At 41.1% G+C, this 14,816-nt stretch overlaps 1 protein-coding gene across 2 annotated transcripts; it reads right to left on the bottom strand.

Moving 5' to 3' along the window:
- Positions 1-86: 86 nt before the first annotated feature.
- agxt2 (alanine--glyoxylate aminotransferase 2) lies at positions 87-14,498 on the bottom strand. 2 transcript variants are annotated; one of them, XM_061263449.1, is made up of 14 exons: positions 14,219-14,498; positions 12,018-12,106; positions 11,731-11,921; positions 9,925-10,048; positions 9,455-9,549; positions 9,047-9,140; positions 7,783-7,876; positions 6,731-6,831; positions 4,597-4,689; positions 4,283-4,415; positions 3,536-3,624; positions 3,189-3,338; positions 1,941-2,039; positions 87-775 (listed from the first exon to the last, which is right to left on the bottom strand). In XM_061263449.1, exons 1-14 carry the CDS (start codon positions 14,388-14,390, stop codon positions 674-676), a joined length of 1,626 nt encoding a protein of 541 aa, XP_061119433.1. In that variant the 5' UTR covers positions 14,391-14,498; the 3' UTR covers positions 87-673. The 2 variants fall into 2 exon arrangements, with proteins under 2 accessions (XP_061119433.1, XP_061119434.1); XM_061263450.1 differs by lacking the exon at positions 14,219-14,498 and adding an exon at positions 12,641-12,837.
- Between the last annotated feature and the right edge of the window lie 318 nt (positions 14,499-14,816).

Below are 14,816 nucleotides of genomic sequence, written 5' to 3'. Positions count from 1 at the left end.
TAAGGGTGATGGCCAAGGACAAAATGCCCCCTATACAGATATAACCAGAAACAAAAATATTTTAGTATAGTTTATTTTAGGTTGTCATTTCTACCATTTCTTTTGTATTGTAGTTTGATCTAAACCATTATCAAAGAAAACATTTGCTTTAAGAAGCTTATTAATTTGATTACATTTGTTTATCGTATATACATTTACAATATTGGTGTAGAATAGAATATTATATGTTCTTTACATTGGTTACATATTAGGGTTAACCTTAAATATCACATTCAGTTTCTTTCATTAGGTGGACAGTGCAGCTAAAAATAATTACATGACAGATTATAACATTTCTGACACAATTGGTTACATTAAAAGTCAATGCACACTGCTCTGTCCATTTACGTACAACTGTCAGATGAGAACTTTTTTTTGTCTAAATGTTCAATATTATTTCCCTTTCAAGTAATTTTTCATGAACAGATTGCTACCAGTGTTCAGACTTCAGGGACGCATACACACAATGCTAAAAAGTAAAGTGGGTTGTCAGTGTCTTGCTTGTGTCTTGAATTAAATCATTCAAGACGGATCTGTTGTTCCTGGCACTCTGCCTGAGGATTCTTCAGTAAAAATGCTTCGGCAGGTCCATTAGAAGGCAGCTGCAAGGACATCAGTTCTGGAATGATCCCCATCATCTCTGCTCCATATAACTTTGCAGCGCGTGATCGAACACCGCCAGGAAGAAGTCTGCATCTTCTTTAGTGATGCACATGGGGGGTTTGATCCGGAAGGTCTGCAAGAGCAAGAGGGACAGTCGTTTTTAAAAGGGCGTATGCTCCAAACCGACAACAGCCATCTCCTGGGACCCATTGGGCTATGCATACATGTCGTAGACAATCTACCTATAAGGCAGGAAGTGAAAACTACGAAGACAGCAAGTGTCACACATTTCACTGCTTGTTCGGTACATACTGTTGATTTGGCATTTGTACACAGCAGAAAATCCAATATCTGACAGTAGATTATTTGGGAAGTTGTCATTGCTTACAGGTTTCTCAATTTGTCTGAATTTAACTATTTAAATTTGTCTTTGTGAATGGTATTGCCCAATGCATTCTGGGATAGGCTCCAGTCCCCCTGTGATCAGGAATAAGCAGGAAAGATAATGGATGGATGGATGCCTTAACAAATGGTCTGAAATTGGAGTGTTATGTTGTTAGGGTGTGCTGTTAATGTACTGAGCAAGGGAATCCAAGTTCAATTTCCATTATATACTGCCATGAAAAGCATTGGTAATTCAACAAAACGGTAACATGACAAAACTAAGATCATGGTGGCGGTGAGCCCTTATAAAAGATTGGAGATTACTGGAGGTTCTTCATCCAGAAATCTACAAGCTACCCGGTGGTTTAATATTTGGTCTGAAAACAGAAAACTAATTATTTTATTGCTCAAATGAATACATATTTCATATTTTTCAGTTATAATTGTCCCTATTATTGAGCAACCTCATGCGATTTCAAAGTATTTGAACTGACAGTGTAACAGAGAAGAAAATAATCATATAACGGTTAAGTGCCGGTGAGACTGCTCCAGTTCTGAGAACATGAGTGCACAATGCCACGGGATGGGACGGCAGTGATCCCTGCTGTAACATGAAGTAACCACTTTGCACAAGGTTACACAATGCACTCGGGCCCGATATCTGGTATTGAGAAACCACGACCTAGTTTCAATAATCACTTGATCTTAACTAAATACATTGTTTTCATAGTTCACTTTCACAATCGGGCCATTTCAGCGATCGACAAACAGTTTTAAGTAGAAAACAAATTCTCTTGCAATTAATTGTGATTAAAAATAAATAAATAAAAAACACATTTTAAGTGTAGTTACTTTTTCGATCTCGTCTCGGTAATCTGTAATTCCAAAGACTTTGCGACAGGGCGAGATTTTACCTGGCCGTACAATCCTCCCTTCCCGATGAGGACACCCATGTCTTTGGTGCATTCGAAGATCTGGTTCATGGCATCTGCAGGCAAAGGCTCCCGGCTTGCCTGCAGGGAGGAAGGAGCAAGTCGGCCATTTTAAAAGTCGCACACAGTCAGTGTCGCACACAGTGACCACAGAACAGCCTAGGCCAGTGCACAAGGTGCGAGCGGCAGTACAGACACAGTGAGCAGCGTGCTGATGATTTTGTGTAGAACTATGTAAAAAATGAAAGAGACAATCTATGCCTATTTTTCTCGTTTCTCGTTGTGTGCGCAATTGTATGATTCACGTCCAACTGTTCCGCATACACGTTCATTAGGGTATATAAAGAGCTGCGAATACGGTTTTACCTTCAGAGGTGCCATGGCCTTCTCCCATCCCAAGTTAATGGTTAAGTTAATAAAGCCTGTGTCTTTTCCCCTCGTGAAGCCATCTTCTCTTTACATTCTCTAGCCTACTGTTGGTTTTATTACAGGCCTACCTTCAAGGATGAATTGTGTATGTGATGATACTTTTTTTTTCTCTCTGTTGGCATTGTATTCCTACAGCCAGCTGTTATATGGTGTTCAGCAGTAGCTATAACCCACTGCCCATTACCGAGCCAGTGTTTCTCAACTCCAGTCGCCGGGACCCACGTGCTAGAAGGTGCTAGAAGGAACTCACACACCTGATTTCATGACTGAACTAATCAAACCACGTAAAATGCCCTTGATTAGTTACATGAGGTGTGTGTGTGTTCCAAAACAAAAACCTTCTGGCATGGGTTGAGAAACACTGATCTTGGCTATATTTCCGTTCTTTTCTGAACATTTTCTTGTGTTGGCTCCAGGAGTACATGCCGAGGAGTTCACAACTTATCAGAGTCTTACCTATTCATAATGTCGTATGTTATTTTATTTTTAGTATATTTATTATAATCTTTCTATCTCTATGGACAAGTGCACTTTTTAAATATCTTTAAATGTATATAGCCCAATGTATTCATGTTTTTTACTTATATAGATAGATAGACAGATAGATACTTTATTCATCCCGAGGGAAATTTTAGGCGTCCAGTAGCTTATACATACACACATATACACACATATCTCACACATATATATACACATATATACAGTCTTGTCTGTGTTGTTTTTTATGAATGCTTTTTCATGACTGATCTGTGATTGATGTTGAACTTAATTAATCATTCATTCATTCCTTTGCAACTGCACCTTGTCCTTGACCATCTCCACACCGATCTGCAGTCCCTTCCCGCGGACGTCTCCGATGATCTCATACTTATCCCGCAGTTTGGCCAGCTCTTTGAGCAGATAGGTCCCGACCTCAGCGCTGTTCTGCTGCGTGCCGTCTTCTCTAATGGTCTACGTGAGAGAAACATTGCAAGCACTGCGGTTACCACAATAAGACAACGTATTTTCTAACAAAGATCAAGACATTTGAAATAAAATGGGTGATGTCCATGCACATGTAAATACTGAAAATTCACAATACATTTATCACAAATATGTGAAGGTGTGAAGTCACTCATGTATAGATCAATGATGGTGTGTAAACGCACATCAAGCACAGATGATGCTATGGCACAAGCCACAGGATTGCCACCAAAGGTGTTGAAATGGACTCCCTTGCCGAAGGATGCAGCAATCTCTGAAATGTGAAACAAAAAGTAAAAACTGGGAATTTACTAAATTCACCCGCACCTTAAGAGTCTTGCCATAATGGCTAGTTAGTTTGCTCTGGATACGAACATCTGCCAATGGTTATTATGAATAATAAACAATGAATAAATAATAATAATACTCTTATTACTATTATTATTACTTACTATTATTAATAAGAATAACAACAACAACAACAATAATAATAATAATAACAGCAACATTTACCACCAAGTCTAGTCAATAAATTGCTTTCTTCTTTGTAACAGAGGGTGATCTGGAAAAAGTTTCAGTGAAGGGAAAACTATTTTTACAAAACATGCTCTACAGATGCATCTGCTTGCACAGGGTTTTTTTAAATCAGTCATATCAGCATTAATACTAAAGTTATGTAATGCAGACACAGTAAAATTCTGAATATTTCTTCATTTAGCTGCATGCTCTCCACATCATGAAGGTAACGGTCCATTTCAAACTATGTGTAAATAAGTACAGTACAATATATTTGAATAGAGGGTTTGTAATTCACTTTATTCTATATAACTATGACTGCTTATTGAAAAATATTAGTTACAGTGCCTGCAGCTAACAATCTTCCCATAATGTAAATTCTGATCTGCAGTATATCCATATATACAGTATCTTACCTGGAGTGGTAACAAGAGCCCCCATGGGGTATCCATTAGCAATGCCCTTTGCCATTGTAACTATATCTGGAATGACCTCATGACCTTGGAATCCCCAGAAATGGCTTCCGGTGCGCCCAAATCCAGTTTGAACCTGAGACAGTAAATTCAGATTACTGTCAAATAATCATTCAGACATTACATCTGCAACGCAATCTCCCTCTTGAACAAATAAATCACCGGCAACTGTCCCAAATAAGGTGCCTGATGAATGAAATATAACTGAGCGCACACACACATGACCACAAGAGGACATGACTATAAGGGTGCTTGACCTCATCTGCGATGCACACGCCGCCCCTCTCCCTCACGAGTCTGTAGGTCTCCTTCAGGTAGTTTTTAGGGTACTGCACAGCTCCTCCGACCCCCTGTTGGAACACCACAAAACTCAAGTCCTGCACACCATAAGCAAGTAGGGGCGACATGGCTCAGGCAGTAAGAGCAGTCGTCTGGCAGTCGGAGGGTTGCTGGTTCGATCCCCCGCCCAGGCTGTGTCGAAGTGTCCCTGAGCAAGACACCTAACCCCCAAATGCTCCAGACGAGCTGGTCGGTGCCTTGCATGGCAGCCAATCACCGTTGGTGTGCGAGTGTGTGTATGAATGGGTGAATGAGAAGCATCAATTGTACAGCGCTTTGGATAAAGGCGCTATATAAATGCCAACCATTTAAGTATAGCAGAGCATTAACTCCAAAGCAGTGCTACAATGGAAGTATTACAATTATGAGAGAAACATGTACATGATAATAATTGGACAAAGTATACATGTGGTGACCTTAGTTGTATGACAGAGTAAGGACAACATTTGTTTAAGGGGTCACAGTTGCATGATTAGGATGCAAACTTTTTTTTGAGACCCAGTGACGCTTCCTCTACTCTTGGTGATGCACCTTAGTCCCCAAAATGGATACTGAATCTAAGGGCCCACAATAACTGGTGTACATTACCTCAATTTTATAGAATCCTAAGAGCCTCCTTCATGGACTTGTACAGAAACTGGACTGCATATTATTTGCCTATAGCAGAGGTGTCCAATCTTATCCTATAAGGGCCGGCGTGGGTGCAGGTTTTTGTTTTAACCCAGCAGTAACACACCTGATTATACTAATGAACTAATCGTGGTCTTTAATCAAGACCTTGATGAGTAGAATCAGCTGTCTTAGTCCTGTGCTAAAACAACAACCTGCACACACACACCGGCCCTTTCTGGATAAGATTGGACACGCCTGGCCTATAGTAACAAGAATCATAACTTTGCTCTGGACAGTGGATATATTTTTTTCCTGTTCTCCAGCAACAGATGATGACATATGGAAAACAAAGCTCCACCACTACTACAGCCTTGTGGTGGAAAACCACTGCATAGCTCACACACTGACGTGGGCATTCCACACTTCTGTTCAAGCCGAGCATGATTTTCATTGGCTATGAAAAGAAATAAAAAATGTGCAGCCCTCTCCCTCAAGCCAAGTGGGCCATCATGTGTTTTTGATTAATCGTCTCATAAGCTACTGAGCTAAAGAAGGCTGCTTTTCAACTATATTCCATGATCTTTCACAATGTAGCCTATGAAATGGCCTGTGATTTCTTCCCCAGGTCATTGTTACAGAATGAGAATGTTGTGGTCAGTATAAAATCAGGGTTTAATTGTGAGGTGATACATGAACTAAACAGCTTTATGTTATGACGTGATAGCCTAGCCTTTTGTTTATGTCAGACTGTTCTTACAAATTATAATATTGTCAGTCAATGTACCTGTAGTATAAGGGAAAACCAGCTGTAAGGGTAATTTTCTTAATTGATTCTTAAGTCACAATGTGTGTGAACATAAAGCCAATCATATTAGACCACTTTCGGAATTAAGTGCTCATTAGGAGTCTTTCTCCGTCTCTCTCCCAGCAGACAGACAGCCTTTGACCTTAATTTCTCTGCTTCTCCTAGAAGGGGGTAGCTAGCACATTACGGTCTTACAGCAAGGGCAAAGTTGGAGTTTATCTGGAGACTAATTATCTAATAATCCTAGGTTGTCAGCATCATATCTTCCTTGTTCTCGTCTCCGCCCTTGTGGAAAAGTGTGTATAAGAGTCTTACTATGTCTGATTCAAATCAGAGAGCAGGTAAGCACTCTCACTTTCTGTTATTTCTTTGCCAATAAATATGAAAGTTAAACTCAAGTATAGCTATTATTGTTTTACTGTGGATCGGTTTCATCAGATGATGGTCACCTGGGAAATGTTAAAAAGGGCAAAACATAGACATCAACAGATGTGAAATTGTGAAATATTTATGCCATCTTCCTTTGCACCGTCCTATACATTTCATAGCAAAGGAAAATTATGCAAACATATTTTACTATCATATCACCTCTCTTATTTTTTAAAATTACATTATTTCATTTTGAATGTACACACCTGAATAGGCTCTCCAAAGAACGCAGCGATTCGACTTGGAACACTTGTTGCAAACACCTCTTTCAGCTGCCCTATATACATGTCGTTGGCATGGCAGCATCCTGTAATCGAGGAAAGGTTATATTGGTTATGTAAATATCATGACAAATATGTAATCTAATAAGAATATGGTTCTATATAACAAATGAAAAACTGATGGGAATAAATAAGTAGCACAGCAATAGTTGAGCAAGTGACGGTTTCTACGAAGCTGGAACATTCCAGTTATAAAAGTGAATCGGTAAAGGACTTTCACAGACAGCAGTAAATGTTTTACACAGCAAATTAATTTGCCCTTGCCCTTTAGACAGTGACTAGGTTTTGCTTTTTGTAACAGAAATTCACCAGACTGCTGCTTGTGTACAAGTTTATTGTAATGTAAATTCAGGCTAAGTGCCTGACTCAAGGGCAAGATAGCAGTGTCTTACCTAATCCTACAAGTTCAGAGCTGCAAGTCTAGTTCTCTCGACATTATGCTACACTGCCACCCATCAAGCATTTCATAGACATGCCAAAGATTTTGTTATAGACTATGGGAGCTTGAGGCAAAGGAAATATTGAAATGACTATGTACTGTACACACTCTTTCAAGATTAAGGTAAATGACTCAGGCAAAAAGCATACTGTATATGAGCGAATGTGAAATCCACTCAAACAATGAGAAGTAGCCAAGAACATGAATGCAGGGGGTTCTTAATGCCTACACCACTGCTGTCCTACAGGAGTTTGTATCATCTGCAGAGAGTAAAACTAAAGTTTTGCAGATTTTCTCAGCAGTTGTCAGTGGTGTTTTGCTTCCAGTAAGTCATTTAAGCACCATTAATGAAATATATACATTAACATCGCTATAATAAAATCATGATAAAAAAACAGTGATTTGCAAATAAAACAAAAACAATTGGCTTAAAAAGGTAAAATATACGGATTAAATATTTGTGTCGCCATGTTCACTGATTACAGGCAATGCGCAAAATAAGTCAATGATAAGTAACAGTAAGTAAATCTGAGCCTACCAGGCGGACAGCTGCAGTCTCTGGTGGTCTGGATAGGAGAGTCTCTGCAGTGACTCCCACCCCACGGGCCTCGGTACACATCGGGACACATGGTCTGTGGGAAAGCGGAAACAGAGGACCACCCTGGTGTCTCTCGTGTAGCTGTGCCTCCACACGCTACAGCTAAAGCTCAGAAATGGCACATTACATTACAGTAATGGCATTTGGCAGACACTCTTATCCAGAGCGACATACCATTGACTAGACTAAGCAGGAGACAATCCTCCCCTGGAGCAATGCAGGGTTAAGGGCCTTGCTCAAGGGCCCAACGGCTGTGCGGATCTTATTGTGGCTACACCGGGGATTTGAACAACCGACCTTGCGGGTCCCAGTCCTTTACCTTAACCACTACGCTACAGGCCGCCCGCATACGATGCCTCGCGTCGGAGAGGAAACATCCGGAATTACAGGGCTTTAGGGAGCACTGGACGGCTCAACCTGGTCATTACGGTGTGTGGATGTACAACATTGGTCGACTGTGTAATTCTGCCCATATCAGGACCAGTTGTGACTATGCCAGGCAGTACATATTCAGCCATAATGTCACCCAGCGAGGTCTACTTGCTGGGACTGGCCACATCTCATTGCGCATCGGAAATATTTGCAATTCAATCAGACCCGTGTAGCTGACCTGCTATAGCTGCACCTGAGATGTTCTCTTACCCATTACCACCCAGCTCAGCTGGTGGGTTGTGGGTTGTGGCGGAACCACTCACTTCAGTGAGAGTGTGTGACTTTGTGACTTCCCAAATTGATGGAGGATATGACTCAATCTAACAAGGCATATGTTATGTTATGTTATGATGATGTGATAATGAGTTTTGAAATTATAGTGTCGATGCAGATTGCTGTGAAGTGACATACCATATAGTTCTGTGACTAAGTAAACTAAGAAGGCGTATATTGTTTAGTGAGAATATAAGGCAATGTAATGATTCCTTCATTTAGTTTGCTATGCAACATTAACTAACCATGGCAATGAAATTTAATTTCATATATCTGCTGCTAAGACAGCCAGCTGCAGCTAAGTAGGTCCATAAGTGCATACTTTGCAAAACATTATCTATCAAATTTCAATTTGTCCTTAAGTTTTCAATTAAAAGTCTGAATGTAAATGTACACCTTATCTCTACCCATATTCCTCCATTGATTATGGGGAAATACATTATATAGAGATGAAATATGAATGAGTGATTCGCATATATGATTGTAATATGGCACTTACAGTATGGCAACCCAATCCAGAGGCGACGGGGTACTTATAGCCCGCGTTTGCAGTAAGACCCAGTGACTGTGGACTGCCGCCATGGTATGAACCTCTGCACAAAGCAGTCACAAAGAATCACTCAAAGCCCTTTACACAAAATCATGTTAAGAAGCCTGTTTCGTTTTTAGGACAATGACATAAAGTGTTCCTACTTTTATTACAATCTCTTGAACCTCACCAAATGTATTTACTGAGCCTCACAAAATTTCACAGTTTCTAGCTAAGATTACTGTATACACACTCAAGCAAATCCATCAGTAGTAACTCAGGTTGGGTTGTGTGGTATTTCAAAGCAAAGTTATAAGTGTTGTGACATTGGCACAGGTCTGGAGTCAGTCAGTAGGCACTAGATTGTGCTGGCTTTACCTGAGAGTAATGATGTCAAAGTTTCCTGTGTGCAATCTCGACATAAGCATGGCCAGGTCATTGGCCTCAGAGCCACTGTTGGTAAAGTAAACAACCTAGGGGGCAAATATTTTATAGCTGTTTAATTCTGCACAGCATAAACTGACATCACATGCAACAAGCTTTTTTAAAAAATGTTTACATCCACCCATAGATTTTAGTCTTTGTTTTCTATGTTATTGAAATATAACACAGGGGATTCAATTCTTCTGAGAAAGAATATCTAACTCTCTATAGCTAAACCTTCTATTATTTTACAACCATGAATGCACTCTACTTTCACCAGAATACTGTATACCATTATATACATCACTAGTGTACAGGTAGAACCTTTAGATTTTCATGACACACACAGGCTGAGAGAAAAAAAAAACAAACGAACTGTTTTTCAAAAGCCAACTGCCATTTTGCCGGATGCGTGGTCGGGGTACCTTGAGCGGGTCAGGGAACAGGGAGGTGAGTTTCTCAGCGTACTCGTGGAGCGGTGAAGTTACGTAGATATGGGTCGTGTGCCACAAACGTCTCAGCTGCTTCACGGCAGCCTCGGTCACCTGTCTGCAGAGACAGAGAAACTCGTCACAACGATTAAACCTTGCGTTCAGTTTGGGCCTAAACGACCCATTTAAAACTTTTAGCAAAAGAGGAAAGGCACCCTTTATTGGGGCGGCCTGTAGCATAGTGGTTAAGGTAAATGACTGGGACAAGCAAGGTCGGTGGTTCTAATCCCGGTGAAGCCACAATAAGATCCGCACAGCCCTTGGGCCCTTGAGCAAGGCCCTTAACCCTGCATTGCTCCAGGGGAGGACTGTCTCCTGCTCAGTCTAATCAACTGTATGTTGCTCTGGATAAGAGCGTCTGCCAAATGCCAATAATGTAATGTTTTACTGACGATATTGGAATATATTAAAACAAAGATTAAAAATAATTGAGAATATCCATAACCAGTTTCACAATTAACCATTTTCTTAAGACATGTTTAAAGGGGAATTCTACCCTAAATTGGTATTTAAGAGTAGCAGCAGTGTGTGCAGAGATGCATGGGGATGGAGACTCATTAGCCGGCATCAGCAGCGAATGAGAAACAGCGTACGCACCTGGCTATAGTCTAGCGCAGGGGTGTCAAACTGAATCCCCAGGGGGCCGCAGTGTCTGCGGGTTTTCGTGGTTTCCTTTCAATCAGCTGCCAATTAAGGGCAATTAAGGCCTTGAGAACAAGATGTGTGGATACTTTAACCAATCAATCACTTGAATGAACCCAGAACACCCCAAAAACCAGCAGACACTACGGCCCTCCAGGACTGGAGTTTGACACCTGTGGTCTAGCAGCTCACTCGCCTGGACTAGGACTCTGCTAGACAAGCAACTTACTAACCTAGACTAGCAACCCACCTGCCTAGACTAGCAAACCACTCTCCTAGACTAACTCACTCGCCCAGAGACCATCAACCCACCCTACTCGGCAGGCTAATCCACACCAGGTGTTTGACACCAGACTTGTTTGACAACATATTTACCATTTGCTGACTTTAAACAAGGGGTTTAACATATATTTTGTCAGCGCGTTTACAGAGAAGGGGGAGGGATAAAGAGTGTTGTGGTTTGAAGGCGTTTGTCGCAGCTATTCCTCTCGTTAGAAGTCCGAAATGACCTATTGTACCTTTAACTCCACATTTGTGACCAACAGGCCTAACAGGCTTTTGTTTTTGAATGTGCAGCAAAAATGTCCATGCACTGATAGAATTCCATACTGTCAAACTAATCTTTGGGGGGTTCTTTTGCAATTTTCCAGTTTTTCATGAACCTGAACCTTTTTCATGAAAAAGATAGCATTACAATATAGTGAGTGACTGTGAAAGAAGGCTCTGAAAGTAGGTTTATTTTGTTAATTTCTCACTAGTAACTACTGTAAGCCATCTTTCCCCCACACAACATCACCAATATGTAACTAATAACTTGTTAGGGACTTTGGCCAAGTCAGATAGGAGAGCCCTGAAGAATACTCACCTGGGTGCAATTTTGCAAAAGGGTGTTATTTCTTAATACTGTAAATGCATGTTTTTTTAGTATGTTCTTCTGCTCTCTTTATGCTCAATAAAGCTAATCTGATTTACAGGCAAGTCAGTGAGACGCACGGTTCAGGAATTCACACCACAGATCAGACGACACAGCATTGTGTAGAAAATGACATCATCGACTAGGTGTTTAAAGTAATAGAAGACAGTTTGTCAGGGTCTTACGGATGACAGTGTCCAACACTGACAGTTGCCACTCCTGCAAAGAGATCAAGGTAACGGCGCCCATCCACGTCCCACAGCCACTGCATGTAGCCCTGATGGATGTACACCGGTTTTTTGTAAAAAGTGACCTTCATGGTCATGGGGTTGCAGAGCTTCTTCCGAATCTCCAGCATTTGGGCCTTGGACATGTCCTGTGGGAAGAACCGCACAGCAGAGTGAAAATACTGTCACCGGTCATCCGTTTCCAACACAAGCCAAACGGTCATCGTAGCCACAAGCCCTCTGACCTTATATTCCTCTGGGTGAAAGTCGCACGGGGGCATCTCTGGGAGATGTGGGGGCGGGTGTTTCACAGCTGACTTTTGACATAATGCACCTGCACAAAGAAGAGAATTTCATGAGATCGTCACAAATGTTTCGTCTGGAGAGGAACCGGTATACACTCCGTATCACTCCTCTCAGCCTTGACTCCAACCAACTGCCGCCCTGTTCAGGAAACACCCAGCCCCTCTTCTGTACCCTGATTCCCATTCCCTTCTTCCACATCTTCCCATATATATACATACATATATATATATATATATATATATATATTTTTTTTTTTTTTTTTTTTTAAACCTCTACCGTTCCACATGTTCATTTGAGTGACAAAGGTTTAGCCATAACTGGTGTGCTTTGACCTGAAATGTGAACTTTATTGCGGTTCAGTGTAGCATGGTTAACTGTGGAGTTGTTTTTTTTTTTTTTTTACCCCAAATATGGTACTTCTCCCACGCCATAGATTTGCAGACTATAGCTCAGTTACATTTAGCTGCTCTTATCCAGGACTCAGATAAGTGCATACACGTTATGGCAATGAACGGAGTCACCCGGGTCACAAGTGATAGTAGTCATCAATCCATAACCTTACCACAAAGTTAAATACCACAGCAGGTACAAGAAAGAGAGAATGTAGATTCAAATTGGTCATTCAGGATTTCCATTGCTGGAACTAGTAAACCCCCTCCTCTTAAGTTCAGCATTAGGGGAGCTAACATTCCATTTAAAAATACAGGGTCATCCAACCTCGAGTCAGGACTGCCTAAAGGTGTTGTTATACGATGCAATTTCCACGCAACTTTGGTTGCGGCAACTCGTTGTTCGTGATGTCATTTTATGCAATTCCGCGGTTACACGGGACAATTCGCAATCAATTTAAATTGCACGCAACGACCAATCATACTCAAGTATGTATGTAGCGTTCGGTATTACGCCGGATCCGTTTATTCCGTTAGATGGAAATATCAAGTCATGATCGCAAAATTTAGCTATCGTGATTTGTTACTAGCGTATATAGGTATATAGTTAGCCAGTTCGTTTACATATCATTTTATGTTTAATCATCATCCTATGTTGTCTGTTTCTTCTTTCTTATTTCATTTTATGTTTAATCATCATTCTTTGTTGTCTGTTTCTTCTTCCTTATATCATCTTATGTTTAATCATCACTCTATGTTGTCGGTTTCTTCTTTCTTATATCATCTTAGTAAGTAGTAAGTGTTGGTTAGGTGTGGAGCTCTGTACAAGCCTGTTAGGGCTTCGCTCCCACCTTGCACAGATTTGTACTAAAATTTGTGCTAAATAAATAAACATAAACAAACATAAACATTAGTTAGCCGGTTACAGTTGAGAATTTAGCTAGCTAGTAGCGTTATCGTAGAAGGCTACGCGCAGACAAGTCTGCGTTCGCGTGTGATAAATATCTCTCCGGATTGGTTATTGCATGCAGTCGGTTGCATGAGAGTTGAACTGCTCCCAACTTGTTGCAACCAAGTTGCACAGAAATTGCAGGGAATGTTACACGAAGCAATCTATGACCAACTCAGCTGCAATTTAGTTGCAAGCAATACAAATTGCTTCATGTAACAACACCGTAACATTTTGGTGGATAGGCGGTTGCTAACGAGACACTACTAACAGCCTGCATAATTGAGTGAATAGGCGTTCAAACCATGGTGAGCTAACAGGGTCTTCCGAACAGTGATTTTGTGCAGTTATTTGTCGTTTTCACATCAAGCAAATTGCGGACGTTAACTTCTGGTGGGAGCGTTAACTTCCCCGTGTTATGTCCGAAACTCTTTACGTTACGAGGGTAAAAAATTCGATAAGTTCTAGATGGGGGTGAAACGTAAAGCGTAAACCGATAACTTAGGCTACATTCATTACGTTAAAGGTGATTTAGAAGAATGTCTAACAGCCTCACCCACCTTTAAGATGGAAAATAACCTAGATCGCAGCGTGTGTTAACTATACAGTCATGCTAAATTTAACTAGGCTTATATGGTAACATTCAGTGAACTGCACTGATAGAAAGCCAGTCAAGTAAGTAACTTCCTTTGAAAACAACTAACACTGTAGCCTACTGTATGATTCTGCATCGTTACCGTTTTTTCATATTATTTCGAAATTGTGTCAGTGGCATTGAACTGTCGAACTTAACTGAACTTACCACTGGGCTGGTGGAATTTAGCTAATAATTCGAAAACACTGCAAGCGTCTTTCCTCCGTCCAAAAGGCGGACCGTGAAGGCGACAAAGGGCTTTGTGCATTTTCTTCGGAAATAACAGCGAATCCGTTGTTGTGGGCTGCAAGATGATTGTAATTACAGCCACGATTCCCATTCAAAGTAACCGTAGAAGGCGGAGAAGACAGCAACCAATTGCTGCTCCTAAAACATTTTCTTTCACCTGCAGCGACCCCAATCGAAATAGTTGAAAGAAGTTACTGGACATGCAAGCACACCCCCTGCCAACTTAAGCAGTGAAGCACCTGGTGGACTTTTCTGGCAAGTCACAAGTTACCAGGTGTAATATAGTATCACTCTGAGCATTCCTCTGTAAAAGAACACAAAAGTTTAATCAGTTTCATCCCTGATCCAATGTTCTGGTCAATTTTGACCCAGGAGTAATGACATTGTGTAAACTGTAGCTGAAAACTGACAGGTGCGACAGGGGGCGACATGGCTCAGGCAGTAAGAGCAGTCGTCCGGCAGTCGGAGGGTTGCCGGTTCGATCCCCTGCCCAAGCAGTGTCGAAGTGTCCCTGAGC

This window comes from Conger conger, chromosome 12 (genome assembly GCF_963514075.1).
Source record: "Conger conger chromosome 12, fConCon1.1, whole genome shotgun sequence".
In the NCBI taxonomy this organism is placed as follows: Eukaryota; Metazoa; Chordata; class Actinopteri; order Anguilliformes; family Congridae; genus Conger; species Conger conger.
This window is presented reverse-complemented; position numbering and strand designations above follow the sequence as displayed.